General features: G+C 32.1%; 2 protein-coding genes across 3 annotated transcripts in view; one reads left to right on the top strand and one right to left on the bottom strand.

Moving 5' to 3' along the window:
- Window positions 1-1,426: 1,426 nt before the first annotated feature.
- LOC132730715 (uncharacterized) lies at window positions 1,427-16,470 on the bottom strand. The gene is made up of 11 exons (XM_060716695.1): window positions 16,350-16,470; window positions 14,867-15,027; window positions 14,067-14,204; window positions 12,787-12,927; window positions 12,069-12,166; window positions 11,225-11,366; window positions 10,539-10,603; window positions 9,240-9,274; window positions 9,014-9,058; window positions 6,291-6,398; window positions 1,427-5,446 (listed from the first exon to the last, which is right to left on the bottom strand). The coding sequence occupies exons 2-11, from the start codon at window positions 14,998-15,000 to the stop codon at window positions 4,817-4,819; spliced, it is 1,536 nt and encodes a 511-aa protein (XP_060572678.1). The 5' UTR covers window positions 15,001-15,027; window positions 16,350-16,470; the 3' UTR covers window positions 1,427-4,816.
- A 13-nt stretch (window positions 16,471-16,483) lies between these two features.
- The window catches only part of LOC132730696 (mitogen-activated protein kinase kinase kinase 7-like), a 30,717-nt gene continuing 28,803 nt past the window's right edge, over window positions 16,484-18,397 (top strand). For both annotated transcript variants that reach the window (XM_060716684.1, XM_060716677.1), the window contains exon 1: window positions 16,484-16,644. In XM_060716684.1, the coding sequence (XP_060572667.1) occupies window positions 16,585-16,644 (60 nt within the window). In that variant the 5' untranslated portion in view covers window positions 16,484-16,584. The remainder of the gene's footprint in view (window positions 16,645-18,397) is intronic.

The following is an 18,397-nucleotide window of genomic DNA, read 5'->3' as shown; positions in this document are numbered from 1 at the left end:
TAGATGGAGGTTATGATGGTGAACAAGTATGGTAAGTTTCAAAGCCATACTTGTAATACTTCTGAAATAAAGTGGGGTGGTACGAAAAACTTAACCAAGGTGTGACGCCGACGCCGGGGCGAGTAGGATAGCTCCCCTTTTCATAGAAAAGTCGAGCTAAAAATGCATGTGTAAAGAATCTCAAGTCCCTGGTGGGATTCAAACCTACAACAGTGAGGGGCAAGTGTCAGCAACCTTGAACACTCAGCCACAGAAACCCCCAGTATTACTGAGTCAGGCAAGAAACTGAAGCAACTGTTGGTTTCTCTGTTTTAATATTTCTTTTATCTTATACATGTATCTTGAAATCCCTATATTTAACATTGGACATCTTTATAATGAAGACAGAGCAAATCATTTACATAAATTAAGCAATATGAAAGGTTAAAAATTCATATAATCTATTGAATATTGTTAATCCAGAAATGACAGATGATTGGGCAACATCACATGTATATTTCTTATTATTTTAAGAAATAATATTGTGATAGTAAATAATCCCATCCCCTTGTGGGTAAATAATCAAATCCATTTGTGGTAAATAATAAAATACCTTGTGGAAAATAATCCCACCCCATTGTGGTAAATAATCCAATCCCCTTGCAGTAAATAATCCAATATAAATGTGGTAAATAATCCAATCCCCTAGTGGTAAATGATCCCATCCCCTTGTGGTAAATAATCCAATACCCTTGTGGTAAATAATCCAATTCCCTAGTGGTAAATGATCCCATCCCCTTGTGGTAAATAATCCCATTCCCTTGTGGTAAATGATCCCCATCCCCTTGTGAACGTTAACCTTTTAATTAACATGAGTGCTTGAACACAAACTGGTTGATGAAATACTAGTCTCAAGGTTATAAAACTTGTCTCGAATCTCAAGATTTTTATTGGTCAATATTCATACGGTGATAGTTTCTGACCAATCAAATATCTGAGATCTGACCAATCAAATATCTGAGATTAGAGTCTGAGCTTAGAAATTCTTTATAACCTTGAATCCTTGATAAAACATATATAATATAAAAATTATAAATACTTTCAGATCTGGGTTAAAATACTAGAATGTATATCAAAAAATCTGTATCAGACTCTTTTATGTTCAGATCTCTTTCTAACATTTTAGAAAATCTTCAAAGATAATGTTCAAAGACAAAGTCTTATTACAAAGTATGTAAGTTATACTTTATGTAACAATTTATCTTGATAAACGTCTGAGAGAGAAACTTGAGAAAACAAAGAGATTCCTATTGAAACTTATGTTTAAATCGTGAGATACTTTATCATTTCTTTCTTCCTACATTTTGTACTTAATTAAAAAAGGACATAAAATCTATAATCCAATTCACTGTACAACAGTATTACATATTTCACAGTACTTACAATATGTCTTAAATTTTGAATCTATATTTAGTTCCAAGAAAGTAAAGTGAACTTGTTTTGTTTTGTTTGTTTGTTTGTTTTTGTCTGTGAATATGTATTATTATAAACATCTATGGGTAGATAAATTCCTCCAAAAATGTGTGCTGTTTTTCTAAGAATGAAAAAATAAAACCCAATAAAACAGAATATTGCTATTTCATAAATACATATAGAAAACAAATATAGTGGAAGTTGTCTAAGGAAAGGTAACTCAAACTATTTTGGCATTGATAGTACATAAATATTGAAATCCCTTAAAATTATTTTTTTTATAGGTTGGGCAAATCCATTGTATAAAGTCAGTAGGCCAAGGGAAAATTCAGGCGAGCCAGCACAGTCCATTTTGCCTAACCTGGCTCTAAACTAATTGCTGCTTAATTATTGTTGATACTGAAATCCCTCTAACTTATAATGGACAGTTCCAAACTCAAGCTGGACCAGTTCATTACATAAATTTAGCAGATTAAAGGGACTTCACTGAGGCCCAAAAGCCTTTATCACGAAATTTCTGAATCTTTCTTAGATTAGCTGGGGCACTTAAAACTGAAAGATATGCAAACTATTATTACGAAATATAATGAGAAATAAATTGTTTTGTGCTATTTATAGCCCGATTTCGATTTGAGTGAAAAATTTTGCAAAGCTTTTTGGTTTTTGGTCATTTTTCCCAATTAAAATAATTATTCTGGAAATATCATAGAAAGCAAATGATCTCAAATTGTGCACACAAGTTATTGTCTAGATCTACATCAAATGGAATATCTATCTCGAAAAATTATTTCCAGTAAACCTCAGTGGAGTCCCTTTAAAAATAATTGAATAAAGATATCATTAAACAAGAATAAGTCAAATGTTCAAACTGGTAAGTTAAACTGTATCACATATTATTGATTTTTTAAGATTAAAAAAAAAATCATCACAATTTATCATCTAAAAGCTGTGTGTACAGTCTTGGTATATTACCTAAAATCTAAAAATACATAAAAATATACATCACTTTACAATGTAAGTTTCCATAATAAAAGAATTCATATATATGTACCTCACTATAAAAAATACTAGTAAGTAATTATAAAATATGCATGCCAAGCATACAAGCATAAACTTTATCATTTTATAAAATCAAATCATTTACATGTATATCTAAACACAGACACGCTGAAAAATATTCAAATTATAAAAATTTATATCAGATTTTATTTACATCAACAAAAAAACCAGTACAGGTATTAAGATCTATATATACACTTGTAAAATCAAACTAAATTAAAAAAAAAAAAATTGCAACCACTGGATTTATTATATACAGATACTGACTAAGTAAAATTTACAAATTTATGAACATTATAAACAAGAGCTGTCGGTAGGACAGCAACGCTCGACTATTCTTAGTGCTTGATAGTAAAAAAAATGCTTGATACAGTTACCTCCTCCTGTTTACAGGTTGGGGTCATGATGGTGAACAAGTGTGAAAAGTTTCAAAGCCATATGTCAATGGACTCTGAAAATATTTGAACTATTACAAAAACTTTAACGAAAATTCTAAGTCGAAAAAGGGGCATAATTCTGTCAAAATGCTTGATACAGTTACCTCCTCCTATCTACAGGTTGGGGTCATGATGGTGAACAAGTGTGCAAAGTTTCAAAGCCATATGTCTATGGACTTTGAAAATATTTGAACTATTACAAAAACTTTAACGTAAATTCTAAGTCGAAAAAGGGGCATAATTCTGTCAAAATGCTTGATACAGTTACCTCCTCCTGTCTACAGGTTGGGGTCATGATGGTGAACAAGTGTGCAAAGTTTTAAAGCCATATGTCTATGGACTTTGAAAATATTTGAACTATTACAAAAACTTTAACGTAAATTCCAAGTTGAAAAAGGGGCATAATTCTGTCAAAATGCTTGATAGAGTTACCTCCTCCTGTCTACAGGTTGGGGTCATGATGGTGAACAAGTGTGCAAAGTTTCAAAGCCATATGTCAATGGACTTTGAAAATATTTGAACTATTACAAAAACTTTAACGTAAATTCTAAGTCGAAAAAGGGGCATAATTCTGTCAAAATGCTTGATAAAGTTACCTCCTCCTGTCTACAGGTTGGGGTCATGATGGTGAACAAGTGTGCAAAGTTTCAAAGCCATATGTCAATGGACTTTGAAAATATTTGAACTATTACAAAAACTTTAACATAAGTGGTTACGCCGACGCCGACGCTCGGGTGACTGCAATAGCTCTACTTATTCTTATCGAATAGTCGAGCTAAAAAACAACATAAACATAAAAAAACAACATAAATATTTACATCAAATTGATATACACTGATAAAATTTTCTGTTACACAAATATTACACAAGATACACTAAAAGCTCCTATTTTGAGGTACAACCTTATACAAAACAAATTCTATCATCAATACTTGACTATCATATTTGGTAACATAACATGTTAACAGACAATAACAATACTCTCAAATGAAAGCAACAATATCAATATGCAAAAACTCCCTAACTGGTAAAGTTGATGCTGCAGAATCTGGAAAAGTAAGTCATATGCTTAGTAATACAATAATTTTTGTGAAACATTTATGGTCTTTTTTGATATTCACCGATACTCGAGCCAAGCAATATTTTCTTATTAACTTATAATTGATATGTGCTTATAGACTTGCATTGTACAGCTATTCAGAAAGATAATGCTTATCTCAAAATAAAACATGGACATGCGCAGTACACTATGTCCTTTTATTTCATAATGGTCATAATTTGTTGAATCAAGGTATAACGTCTTGGACCATTCAATCATCGTTCCAGTACCATAAACACACTTGTCAAGTATTATATACTGCACTTTCAATTAAAAAAGGCAAAAATACTTATTAAATCTTTGTGTAACAAATAATAATCACTGATAATTTTAAACTGTGTTTCCCCTGTCTTTTTTTGGAGGGGTTCTTTTTTCTTAACCAATATCAAATATGCGCTTATTTTCTGTACAAAATTACAGCAAGAACACTACATATGATATCCCATACAAAATAATGGTAAGGTTGAATGCCTTTACCTTTTAAATGCTCTTATATTTAAATACATGTTTATTCACCAGATTCTCCAGTACACCACAAGATAATACAACATTCATGGATAGATGTAATACATTAATATAAATGCATATAATAACAACAACAACAGTAAAGTATCAGGGGAATATGGCCATATTTCATTCTTTACTACATGTAAAAGTTACAACAGGTTCACAGAAAGCCCCTATAAAATCTAAAATATCTAACCTGTATAGAAACAAATGTGATAAAAGGAAGCATGCAAATTCAATAAAATGAAATTTAAAAAAAAAATTAAATATAAAATTTTCCTTTTGGAGGGGATTCATCCCCTGAGTCATCGCTATTAATAGAAAATTTTGGCCCATTTTCTGTTTTATTTAAAACTTGAGTGGGTGGAGTTTTATCAACAGCATGATCCCCCTTCTGAACCTGACTGGTTGTTGTTGTGACTGGTTTGTTATTTTTGGACTGGTTTTTTTCTCCACTTGGCCTTACAACAGCAGACGGCATCCCTGATTTTGAACGTGACTCAGCAGACGCAGGTAAACCATTGCTTCTTTCATCAACAGATTGCTTTCCCTTCACACTATTTATACTCTCCTTGATGTCTTGCTTCTCCCTCAGGGAAGATCCCTGTTGAACAGGAGTACTTCTGTTCTTTACAGAAGAATTCTGGGAATTATTGACATTTTCCTCTGTAATAGCTCCCAAATTATTGGTCTGAGGGCTATTTTTATAGATGTTATTGGCTACACCATTCACCATGGTATTGAGGCTGCCTCGAGGGCTGTTAATACCGTTCTGGCTGTAACCGGAGGGAGAATACGCTGATGGTGTGTCATATGCCAACGAGTTATAATTTTCGCCTGGATGATAAAGCTGTCTATACTGTTCATCAGTGTTTGTGCTGAACGCTGAATTCTGAAATAATAATAATAACTAAATATTTATAATAATAATATTCAACAATATACTAATGCATTATAGGAAGTTTTATTTTTTCGGTGATAATTTCCATCAAGCATGCCATCAACACATAAGAGACTACAATTATTGAAATAAGGGTTTTCCCCGTCTTGTATTATCCATGGTGTGTTGGTTTGCATGTCATGGTGACTGAGTTGTTAATGGCATGGACTAATTATCTAGGATTGTTGGTGGGGTGTGTTCAAACCTTGCCACGGGAAAACCATTGTTTCCTTGAGCAAAATATACTTTACGCTCATTGCTCAGTTCTGTTTTTTTTCCAGGAAGGAACTTGAGAGTGTGATTATAAGCTAATAGTTTCCTATTTAAAACAAAAATAAATTCTGTATAAACTTAAATAACCCTGTAGGTACATTGTGCCAAAGAGATTCTTATCTGATCTTTAAAACAATTTTCATATTCCTAATGTTTTTGAGCATCAAGTAAATTAACATTGAGTAAAAAGCAGTTCAAATGTATATCTATAAAAATTCACCAAAATAATAAATAGTCATCAAAACATGTATTCAAATAAATTGTATATTTGTGTCAGCATAAATCTGAACTTAAAATATCTCAGTACCATATCAATGTACATACATGATTTTTCATATTATCGTTTAAATTTGTAAAGACTTTATAATTTTGTTCTTGTAAAAATTTGGGGTGCTTATATTCTGATACACTGACAAAATTGTCACAAACAGCATTACACAAGTAATAGATTTAGTGTTGTTTTACCTAAATGGTAAATCACACAGGAGTGATAAAATTATACAGATATTTGTTGTTAACTTACTCCGTCATCAGTTAAAGCAGGAATGAGGTCATCATTTTCCACCTGAACTTGAGGTGTAGGTTGAAATACAAAAAGCATCACCCAGATTGGTAACAGCAGTTTACACACCTAGAAATATACATGTAACACAGATTAATTATTTACCTTTCATCTGCTGAATTATTTTTAAATGAACTTGTCCAGCATACATTTTTAAAACTGTCCATTATTAACTTTAAGGATATCAAGATAAAAATTTGAAGTTAGTCAGTCTGCAGTACAGTTCCTGGTCACATTGCATGTACATGAAGGCATGACTTTATACTGGTGCCAAAAAGGCTTCTCTAGCAGGAGTAAAAGCGAACAATCACTAAAATATTCTTATATATTCAAGTAATGAAATATACAGGCAGTTTAAAAAATAATAAGAATGCAGGACATACATGTATGATAAGTAATTTATTTTTTTTATTACAAATGACTTGCATATAATATTTAACTAATTCAACATGATAACACTGTTTTACTATTTTGACACTAACAATATGTTTCTGAAGAAAACTTATTTATACAAGAGAATTAGCAGTACTGCTGTTATAGTAAATGAACTATTTGTAAATCTTGTTGACATAATTCATCTTTGACATCACATCATACAATATGGGTATCCTTTCCAAGTAGTTAAGATCAGGGTTTTTAAATGCTTGCTGCTCACCACTGTAAGCTGCAAACTTCAGAGGGACAATGAATTCTTTAAGTACAGAAGTTATCCTGCTACCTTACAGATATGGACAAATATGAAGAGAATTTGAATTGTATACAAGTATGATCAAGAAGGACATAGCTGACATAATATTGTAGCTTGTTAAAAAATTTGGTTTGAATTTGAAGAGGACAGTGTGCTCAACAATTATTAAGTGCTTCATAGTAAAACAAGAGCCAGGATAATGTAAAACTTTCTAAGTTCAAAAAGAGCCATAATTCTGTCAAGATCTAAGTTGGAGTTATTGGGCCTTGAACAGTGACCTCCTATTATGTTTTTAAATAAGTATGTGATGTTTCAACCAATTTCCTTCTGTACTTTTGGACTTAACCAATGTGACAGCAACACTAACTCAATTTAGAGAAAATTTTAAAATATGTACTGACTGAAAAGCAAACAGATCAGGATGTGCTGATCATGGTTTGCAATGGTTACATGGGTATAATGAGTTCCCACCAGCTGGCTCAAGGTAAATGATTAACAGAAATAATAATCCACAAAAACAAGCAAAATGATTAAATGTAATGATTAATATTGAATAACAAACAAGAGGGCCATGATGGCCCTGAGGTCGCTCACCTGTATATAGGCCCCCCCAACCCCCCCCCCCCCCAACATTGCAGGGCCAATTTAACCCAAGGGCTTTTATTTGCACAAACTTGGTAGACACCCATAAGAAGATGTTTCATGCTAAACATCTAAGCTCTAGCTCATTGGGCTTTTTAAAAGAAGATTTTTTTAAAGTTTTTACTATACACATATAGTTAAAAACAATGACACCCCTGGGGCCGGGCCAGTTTTGACCCCAGGGCTTTTATTTGAACAAACTTTGTAGACACTTACTAGAAGATGTTTCATGCTTAATATCTAAACTCTAGCTATTTGGGTTTTTTCAAAGAAGATTTTAAGTTTTTGCTATACACATATAAAGAAAATCAATGACCCCCGGGGCGGGGCCAATTTTGACCCCAGGTCTTTTATTTGAACAAACTTTGTAGACACTCACTAAAAGATGTTTCATGCTTAATATCTTAACTCTAGCTATTTGGATTTTTTCAAAGAAGATTTTTTAAGTTTTTGCTATACACATATAAGGAAAATCAATGACCCCCGGGGCGGTGCCAATTTTGACCCCAGGGCTTTTATTTGAACAAACTTGGTAGACACCTATTAGAAAATGTTTGATGCTAAATATCTTAGCCATAGCTCTTTGAGTTCTTTAAAAGAAGATTTTTTAAGTTTTTACTATATGCATATAGGGAAAATCAATGACCCCCCGGGGCGGGGCCAATTTTGACCCCAGGGCTTTTATTTGAACAAACTTGGTAGACACTTATTAGAACATGTTTCATGCTAAATATCTTAGCTCTAACTCTTTTGGTTCTTTAAAAGAAGATTTTTTAAGTTTTTACTATATGCATATAGGGAAAATCAATGACCCCAGGGGCCGGGCCAATTTTGACCCCAGGGCTTTTATTTGTACAAACTTGGTAGACACCCATTAGAACATGTTTCATGCTAAATATCTTAGCTCTAGCTCTTTGGGTTCTTTAAAAGAAGATTTTTTAAGTTTTTACTATATGCATATAGGGAAAATCAATGACCCCCTGGGGCGGGGCCAATTTTGACCCCAGGGCTTTTATTTGAACAAGCTTGGTAGACACTCACTAGAAGATGTTTCATGCCAAATATCTAATCTCTAGCTCTTATGGTTTTTTAAAAGAAGATATTTAAAGTTTTTTCTTTCGGTTGCCATGGCAACCAGAGTTCTGCATGGAATTAAATTCTTTGAACAATTTTTAAAGGTGACCACCAAAGGTACATTCCTGTGAAGTTTGGATGAAATTGGCTTAGTGGTTTATGAGGAGATGTCATTTAAAGTAAAAGTTTACGGACGACGGACGGACGCCGGACGAAAAGCGATCACAAAAGCTCACACTGTCACTTTGTGACAGGTGACCTAAAAACAAGATTTACTTACCATAAATGCAAAATAAATAACAGAGAAAATTTCTTGCATATGTTCCTGAAAATAGAATTAGATACAGAATTAAATCTAGATATCAAAATAATCTTTATCAAACATCATATTTAAGAGTTACTGGTATATAAATAAGTGAGGTATAACATTGGTTATTTTATTCATTTGTGATTTTAAGTTTAAGTCTGTTTATATTAACCAAATTACTGTATACAGTAATACTTACAAATATTGCACTGCAGCCAGACTTTTGCTCACCAACTGTAAAACAAATAGAATACATGTAAGACATATAATTATTTTTACTCCTTTCAGAAGTTCAAAACAATTGAAAAAAAGTATTAAAATTTATTGACAAAAGATTGGAAAAACTTAAAATTTTGAAGACCAACATCTGAGACAAATGACAGATATTGCAAAGTAAATGGCAACTTTGCTAAGATAGAGGAAAAATTAAAGGGACTCCACTAAGGTTTTTTGATACAACGGGACTGGATTTATTCCGATATTTGTGTACCATTTGATAAAGGTTTGGACCAAGAACTTGTGTGCAAATTTTCAGATCATTCCCTCACCCTATTTTCCAGATCAATCATTTTTATTGTGTAAAATGACCCAAATATCTATGCTTTTCACTGAAATCTGGTAAGAATCACACCAAAATAGATATTCAATTTAATACTAAGTATATTTGAATATAACTTTTGCAGTTTTTTTTTTTTCATTTTAAGTGTTTCACTTGATTTATGTAAGAAATTCAAATTATATAACTTTATGCTTTTTTACCACAGCAGAATTCCTTTAATCCTTACATTTCTGAATTTAATGTCAAATATTTTCAGGTTAAGCAATACACCGATAAACACTTTCAGAACTAGCAGACGACAGGCTATTCATATCAGTAGAATTTCGAGTAAAGATAACGGATTGCGTATCTCACTGTATAAATCGTATGTAAAATGGTCTGACATATGGTAGGTTTAACAGTTAATTAAAATACTTTGAAGTCCAAAGATGTGTTGAATTTTATACTGTGACGAAGCTAAGATCCAAAGCTTTCTATTGGTGTAATACATTTTAAAATCGGACATTTAATCACAACAAACTAGCGGTTTAAAAACAGCTTATTTTGTATTGTTTTAGCATAAGCGATATCGATTTTACTCGAAGATAAGGGAAGCAACTCGTATTTTTTCACTCGATATACCTCGGTTATTTAGGTAGATCATATTGAAAGTGTTTATGGGTGTATTTAGATATAAAACTCAATCCAATCAATACAGTAAGGTCAGACTGTACAAGCAAGTTTCAGGACTGGCTATATACTAGCAATATTAGTAATTCACTTTAATTGCTACCTTATAGAGTAATAATGCCCATCATTACTAAAATCTAATTTTACTAAAACATCACCTGGTCCCCATCATCTCAGTGTGTATCAACAGTAAAATTGATATGATAAAGGCAAATAAGGGACATATATCTACTTCGCAATAAAAATGATAGAATGTTATTAATAGCTTACCTATCCTGAGAGTCATGTCGTACAGTACACCAATTAAAGCTGATAACTCAAAAACCACAACTATACTGTAATATACAAAATACAGCATTCTGTTTATACATAAAAATAAATAATTTACTTGATTTGTTGATAAAGGAAATGGTTATCATCTTGATACAAAAGGATAGCATAATTTTGAGTGATCAGTTTGCTTCAAGTCACATTTAAACTATCAAGGTCGTACTGTATAGTCAATGAATTTCACAATATTAGTTATAGGATTTTTGACAGGTTATATGGCCCCATATAAACAGTTGTTTGTATATATGATCAGACCCATAAAGTGAGGGTTATACTGCAAAGAACTATTCATATACGGCCATATAACCTGTCAAGAATCTTTATTACCAATTTATAATAATGTAAACTTCTGTTATTGGAGAAAAAAAAATTGGAGAAAAAAAATTTGTTTTCATTAATCAAGTGCAGTCGTATAAATAGATTATATGAACATAATGATTATCAAATGAAAAAGCGACATTCTTATCAAGAGTCATACCAAAGCATGACGGAATTTAGCCCTTAACCCACTGAAATTGTGTAATGGATTTGTCCAGCTTCTTTTTTAATAGTTATTCAAACATTTGACCAGCTTAGTATCTCATGATAGATTCTATACCAATTTGGAATAAATAGGGACAACATACCACCAAAGATCTCTTTTCTGTGCTCTTCTCACCGAGTCTAGAGTGCTGATTTCATTCAGTCTACGTGTTATATAAAATCCTGCTACACAGAATAACTGTACAATAATAAACTCAGCCGATGACATCATAATCCAATACGGCTCTGAAACATAATAAAAGCTACAGTAACTTCTTTTACAACTATCAATATGTGTATTATAATCATGGTTATTTAAAAAAACATGTCAACAAATGACTATTAGAATCAATGTCCAACAACAACTATCACAGACAAATTAAGCATTTCATTTATAAAAAGTTAAGTTTAGCTTCAAACTGAATGTATTTCAAGATACATGTAAAACAAGAGCACAAAATGAGGTGTTAAAATGGGGCATAACTCCTAAAATACTGCTTTCAGAATTATACCTTTTATATAACAACTGCACCTTGTCATAATAAGCAAGTATTCTAAGTTTCATAATGATTACTTTTAAAACGTTTAAATGGTGGGCTATATAAAGTTTTGCATGAAGACAACAACACAGCAATCATTATAGCCCAACTTTTTCTTCAAACAGACGAGCTAAAAAAAAGAAGAACAAAGATATGTTGAACCTAGCTGGTGAAGGTGATTTTGAGGTCACATTTCAATACGTGAAAATTTAACTCTTCTTCTGACTCCAGAGGTACGTTTTTTGTAAGTTGGGTGAAGTATAAAACAAAAACATTCATATACAAAGTAATAGTAAAATTTCCAGCTATTTGAAATTTCGACTGAAAGTCATGATAACAAACCCTTTATATATTTCTAAGATATCTACTTTTAATGAGGATCCCAGATATACTGTTTAAGAATACTTACGAAAGCATTCTGTTAATGTATCCTGTACATTGACAATACCAAGAATAGCTACAGTTGTAAAATATAGACATGCTATCACTAGGAAAGGTAACAGGAATCTGAAATATTGTAGATATCATAGTGTGCTTTTCTTATAACATAGAAAGTAATGAAAATATATCTTCACATTAAAATTTCTTCACTGATTGAAACAAAAAATCATAAGTGAAGCTTAAGTGGGTAATGTTCAGATAAGTGACAAAACAAGTATTTCATTGCTTCCTTTATTCTTCAAATCATTTGAGCCGTGTCACGACAAAACCAACATACATCCGCGCAGTCTGATCAACATCCATGCTGTTCGCTATCAGTTTCTCTACTTGTTATAGGGTTTGTAAGCAAACAGCATGGATCCTGATCAGACTGTGCGGATGCGCAGGCAGGTCTGGACCCATGCTGGTCGCAAACCCACTATGTTGGTTTTGTCGTGACACGACTCATTTCTTTATAACATAATCAGAGTAGAATGCATCTACCACCAAGAATTTTAAACATTGTAAAGCATTGTACCAGTGTAAAAAAATATACATGTATGTATTTCTAAATAGCTGATTTATCTTATCTATATCTTTCATCAACAAATATGCAGTAAATGGATTAAGTTTCATAACTTGATTGGAAATTATGAAAAGAAGAAAGGCAGATGTATTCTAGTGATAAGATTGATATGTCAGCTTACTTTTTTGTCCAGATTTCTCGTCTTAATGCCCTGGTAGCAAGGGTCCAGTAAAAATGGCACATTACAAGGAACTGAGCTAGTTTCAGCCATTGGAGCACAAAATCAAACTGGACATATAACGACAGAACCCAGTGTACTGCCCTGTAAAATTATCAATCCATTTATAATTTTCATGTTCACTTTAAAGCAGCATATCTGAAGTTTCATGCAAAATTTTGAAAATGTGTTAAAATTTAAAATATTGTGAAGTGAACAAAGAAAATAATTTTCACACTGCCAATAGCACTTACAACCCATGTAAATTATCAAAAAGAGGTCAAAATATGCAAAAATAGACCTTACTATGTAAGTACATGTAACACAGTAGAAATAAGGTGAAAAATACTGCAAAATCAACCATAATTCGCACATAACATGGAAATTATTACTTTTATCTTGAATCTTTTTACTTTTCTTAAAATCTCAGTAATTTTTTCTCAAGTTTGATTTTCTTGAAATAGTTTTCGGTTCATCTGGAGGCATGCAGCATTAATATACATGTAACATCCAGATATGCAGATCTGATATCTAGGGTAATTACTTTTTGTTACTAAACAAACACTCAATAATCTTCACAAAATAGAAATTTATGGAAAGGAAATAATAAAAGAATAAAGTTCCAGGGTTTCAAGACCATGTATCCATGCAATAATGAGTTGATTTGTAAATTAATGGAAATTAAAAAGTAACTTAAACCTGTTGAATTTATTAAATGACTATGGACTTGTCCAGGTTCCATTATTGGAACATTCCATTATGTAATGTTGGGATGTCAAGATGAAAATATGAAGACCTATACAGTGTCGGTGTGACGTAAAACCCAATCAAACAAACAATTGAGCCGCGTCACATCAAAACCATTATAGTGCGTCTGATCAGGATCCATGCTGTTTGCTATCAGTTTCTCTACTTGTAATAGGGTTTGTAGGCAAACAGCATGGCTCCTGATCATCGGTCTGGATCCGTGCTGGTCGCAATTGCACTATATTGGTTTTGTCATGACGAGGCTCAAATTATGAAGTTTGTCAGCAGTATAGAGCTGGGTCAGACATACACCATGGATGTGCCTGACTCTATACTAGTGGCAAATGTTAATCACTTTTTGTTTCAGAAGGATAAGGGTTTAACAAAAGGTAAATCAAGGTAAAGTCAAGTAAGCCATATTGAAGATACTCATCATTTTGTCAAAGTCTAAGCATAACCAACAATATGATAAAGTGGTAAAAACAGGATGTACTGACCCTATAGAACATTCTAATGAAGCACAGTAGAATATAAAATATTGGTGCCAGTTCTGATGATGAGCATGGTGTAACTTTATTACCTTCAACACACACAAAATAGCTGTCAACACAGCCAGGAATGTCAGCAAAGAGCTCCTGAAATATTTACAACAAATTGGTCAACATAGACAGGAGTGTCAATGAAGAATAAAATATGTATAAAAGGTAAGTTAAAGAAGCCATATATCGTGTTTAACCAAATCTGAATGTTGTTTTTTTTCAAGAAAGGTTCATAAAAATATATCATGAACTTGAAAAACAATTACAGAATTAAACATAATCAGAGCTATTTGAAAAGTCAATATACATGTATATCTATTTATTATAATACTGCATGATTGTTATGTCTCCTTTCATTGGATTATCATGACGTTTATATAGCTTTTAGACACGACTGCTGCCAATTTATGAAGAAATCTCACATTTTTTCTCAAAAAAAGAAAAGAAGGAAGTTTGCTGTTTTATAAGTTTGTTATAAATATTTCTAACTGATTATATGACTGGCGGCTTGGGTTATACTTCCAAACATTGGGTCATATAACCTGTCAGAAATCTTAATAACTAATATTATAACACAGGAAACAATCATCAAGAAAATTAGGGAAAGCAGCAAAGTGTCACACATACAACCAAAATATTTTAATCATGTTTCACTTAATTGAATAATATACACCAAACATAACTGTACTTTTAGAACTTTATCACAAATTAAAGCAGAAAACCTGTAGGGAGATAAATGTAATCAGAAATAATGTTACCTGATACAAGCTACAGTGCTAAAGTTGCTTACACATCCATTAATAAGTACATCTTCAGCTGGTGTAGTGTTTATTGTGGACATTGTTACATTGGGTGACACCCATAACGAATGGGATCTGTGATTCATTCCCATTATAAAGCTTCAACATAAATTATATTCCTGTAAATATAAATGTTCTATCATAAAAATAGTTTAAACATTATTTATTTTATCTTATAACAAGCTATGAAAAGCTTGAAGTTTATTTGAACCTCTCTCTGTCAGGTTCCTGGAACTAACCAGTACTGGTGTCATATGAGGAAATATAATTGTGTCACCAGTGCATACAAATTGAATCCACAATCCCTAGGTTAATAGAGAGACACCTTAACTTAACCTCTATGCTACTCCTTCCTTCTATATTTAAAAAAAACCCATAGAATTTAGATGATTGCTCAGTGTTTTTATCTGAAGTAGTGGTCATGTTTAATAACAATTATTGCTAAGGTTTCAAGTTAACTCATGCCTCAGTCAACTCAGTCTCTTCCTGTGGTCAACGTGTCCCTTGGTCAACTCAATTCCTAATTTGTAACCTATTTTCTTGAATTATTAATGAATGGTAAGTAAGCCATAAACAAATGAGATGTTCCCCTTTTTAGTTCTGTCTGCTACTGTAGTTAATAAATGTACACATGTATGTACAATAAGAAACATGAGTCACTTGATTATTCACAATTGGATTATTACACCTCACTTGGTCAAGTTGGTGTTTGATTGGATGCTTTCCAAAATTGCTTGTCATGTAGCATAATTTATCACATAAATGTACTTTGATGTATGTTTAATATGCATGTCACCTAAAATCTGTAAAATTCATAAGGTGCTATCACTATGTTAGATTAAATCAATTCACACATGTATGTACACTATTTAACCAGATTCAATGCTTCGGACTTAATTTAATTCAGTTTAAATTCTAAATTTCAGTAATTAATTTAAACCCAATTTATTCCGTCTGATTAAACATTTATACAATAAATTATTTGAATGAATTATTGTGGAACATATTATTGTAAACATGTTCCAGTTTAGAGACAAGTTGACCAAAAACAGAGGAAAAGTTGATCTACATGTACATGTAAAAAGTGACAAGTGGATGAGATGACAAAAATAATAGACATGTTGACCCAAACTCTGATGAGTTGACCTGACATCACTGCTAAAGAACATGCTTAAAAGAATATAGTTTGCAACCAAATATTGAAATAACAGATTTATGCTCGAAATTTGTAAACCACTTGATATAAATCACATGTACAAAATAGAAATTGATACAAACACACATCAATTTCTCACTTTCAAACAAACGCTCTGGATACTACATTTGTAAATTCAAGAATGCATGAAAGGGAATGAAATTATCATCCGAATTATTCGTGTCCGATTACTACTACATTAAGAAAGTAAATATTACAAGGAAAAGGAAGAATACTGTCACTTACAAGCAAAATAACTTAATATTTAAGACAATCCTTCATTAAATACAATATTTCAAACATATTTTCATGCAAGTGATAACTAAATTGAAAGACAACACTTGAAAATAAATAATTTTCCTTGCCCTTTCTGAAACCGGAAGTCGCATATTTAATTGGTCATGATCCAAAACAAAAGAAGTTTAAACTTTCATATTTCTTAATAGAGGTAGTAATAATGGTCCTAACTTGAAGTTAAAATATGGAATCTCCTCAAGGATTTGTAGAGGAGATAGACACTGTTGAATTATCATTTTACGAGGTAAAGTAGTCACTAATTGGGGCACCTTGCTAGTATACCAGTTTTCGGATATAGTATATTTTGAAAAAAAATCCGTGTATTTTTTATCGTATGATGTATTATAATTACCAAAGACATATTCTATACAAACCACATAAGTAATAAGACATCAACGTCCTATTACCGACTCAGATTTCTTGCAAGATATGTCAAAATAACTTGTCCAACTAAGACTAATTGGACAAGTTAAGTATATGTTGCATAATTTCTTTTAACTTGTCTTTTGGTTGTTTTGGCTTCCATAACTTTATATGTCTCTTTTATTTTGACGTTGTGCGACAGTAAACAGGTCTAGCAGTACTATAAAACCTGTTCCCTGAAGTCTCTCTAGCTAGTCTTTTGGCATGTTTTCTGTGATATGCAAGCTTCATAACCTCTGACCCCCTTTCAAATATCATTTATTTTGTTTTGGCCATGGTAAACTTGTTTAGGTCACACACTTACTTTAGGACTTTATTACTCAACATCACAAAATATGCATTGATTGATTGATTGATTTTCTTTAGACTAGGCGGTCAAGGATAACCTACGAAAGTGCAAGCACTATTTCCAGTAGGGTCCTTACCTCAGCAGACACTAGAGACAGCTATGAGATACAAGGAAATCCGGGAACCAGTCCCTAGCTCTTATTTAATAGATTCCTTGGAAGTTGGTTCTTTTACATGCCCAGTGTATAGCACTGATACATGCGAGGATTACCTGGGTTTCGTACCAGTGAACCTCTAGTTAGGTGGGAAACACTGAAAGTGTTTCTGAAAAATCCCAAGGTTGTCTACTGACCGTGCTCTGGCATAGTACATTACCATTCAAAAATCAAATTATAAGATAATGTTTTGATACATTGATCAAAAAGTTACTGAAAACTAATCCTAGCTACATTAATTATTAGTTTTTGCTTGAAAATGTAACAATTTTATAGATTTGCAATGAAATTAGGTATTCTTCCTTCCCTGTGTCAAGGTAAAAATTTACTGCTCATATTTGAAAATGGATCCAAGTTTTATAAGATGTTTTTGTATTGCCTTGAAAAGGCAACATATAGGGGTTACTTTTGTCAGTGGTGGCTTGTCCGGAGCATAACTCAGTCACTATAAGGCGGATTTAACTCCAAACTTGGTATTCCTGCTTCTTTCAATATTCCAAAGTGCAGTGCACAAGAATTGTTACTCTGCACTTCTTAATTTTTGAGTTATTGCCCTTTGTTAATTTTCATACTTTAATTTTTTCCAGGCCATTTCTCCTAAACTATAAAAGCTATGGACTTGAAACTTCATAGTGCATAGTATGATAGATCTCATTAAGAACAAGTGCAGTGCGCAAGAACCAGTACTCTGCACTTCTTAAATCTTGAGTTATTGCCCTTTGTTAATTTTCATATGTTTTTTTTTTGTCCAGACCATTTCTCCTAAACAATAAAAGCTATTGACTTGAAACTTCATAGGATGATAAAGTCTGTAAAATGAATCTAATCTTTCATACCTTAATATAATCAATTAGGCTACAAAATCTCCAATAAAATGGGACTTTATTTTTTTCCATACATGTACATTAGTTTTAGATGACAAAAGTTTTAGATGTTTGACAGTTTTTTTTACAATGATCTGATATATAGCTTTGGTATAGCTAAAAAGCAAACAAATAAACAACACATAGTGTCATGAAGTATTTGTTTGAATTGATTTAATGAGTAAATTATAAAATGGGGATCATTATT

Source organism: Ruditapes philippinarum, unplaced genomic scaffold (assembly GCF_026571515.1).
Source record: "Ruditapes philippinarum isolate M1 unplaced genomic scaffold, ASM2657151v2 ctg275_1_1_1_1, whole genome shotgun sequence".
In the NCBI taxonomy this organism is placed as follows: domain Eukaryota; kingdom Metazoa; phylum Mollusca; class Bivalvia; order Venerida; family Veneridae; genus Ruditapes; species Ruditapes philippinarum.
This window is presented reverse-complemented; position numbering and strand designations above follow the sequence as displayed.

Excerpts from the sequence above, each read along its gene's own strand:
- LOC132730715 (XM_060716695.1), bottom strand. The coding sequence starts at position 15,000 with ATGGGAATGAATCACAGATCCCATTCGTTATGGGTGTCACCCAATGTA. Across the intron at positions 12,928-14,066 it reads TCATTAGAATGTTCTATAGG|GGCAGTACACTGGGTTCTGT; the intron begins GTCAGTACATCC and ends ATAATTTTACAG. Across the intron at positions 10,604-11,224 it reads CAGAAAAGAGATCTTTGGTG|TATAGTTGTGGTTTTTGAGT; the intron begins GTATGTTGTCCC and ends TGTATATTACAG.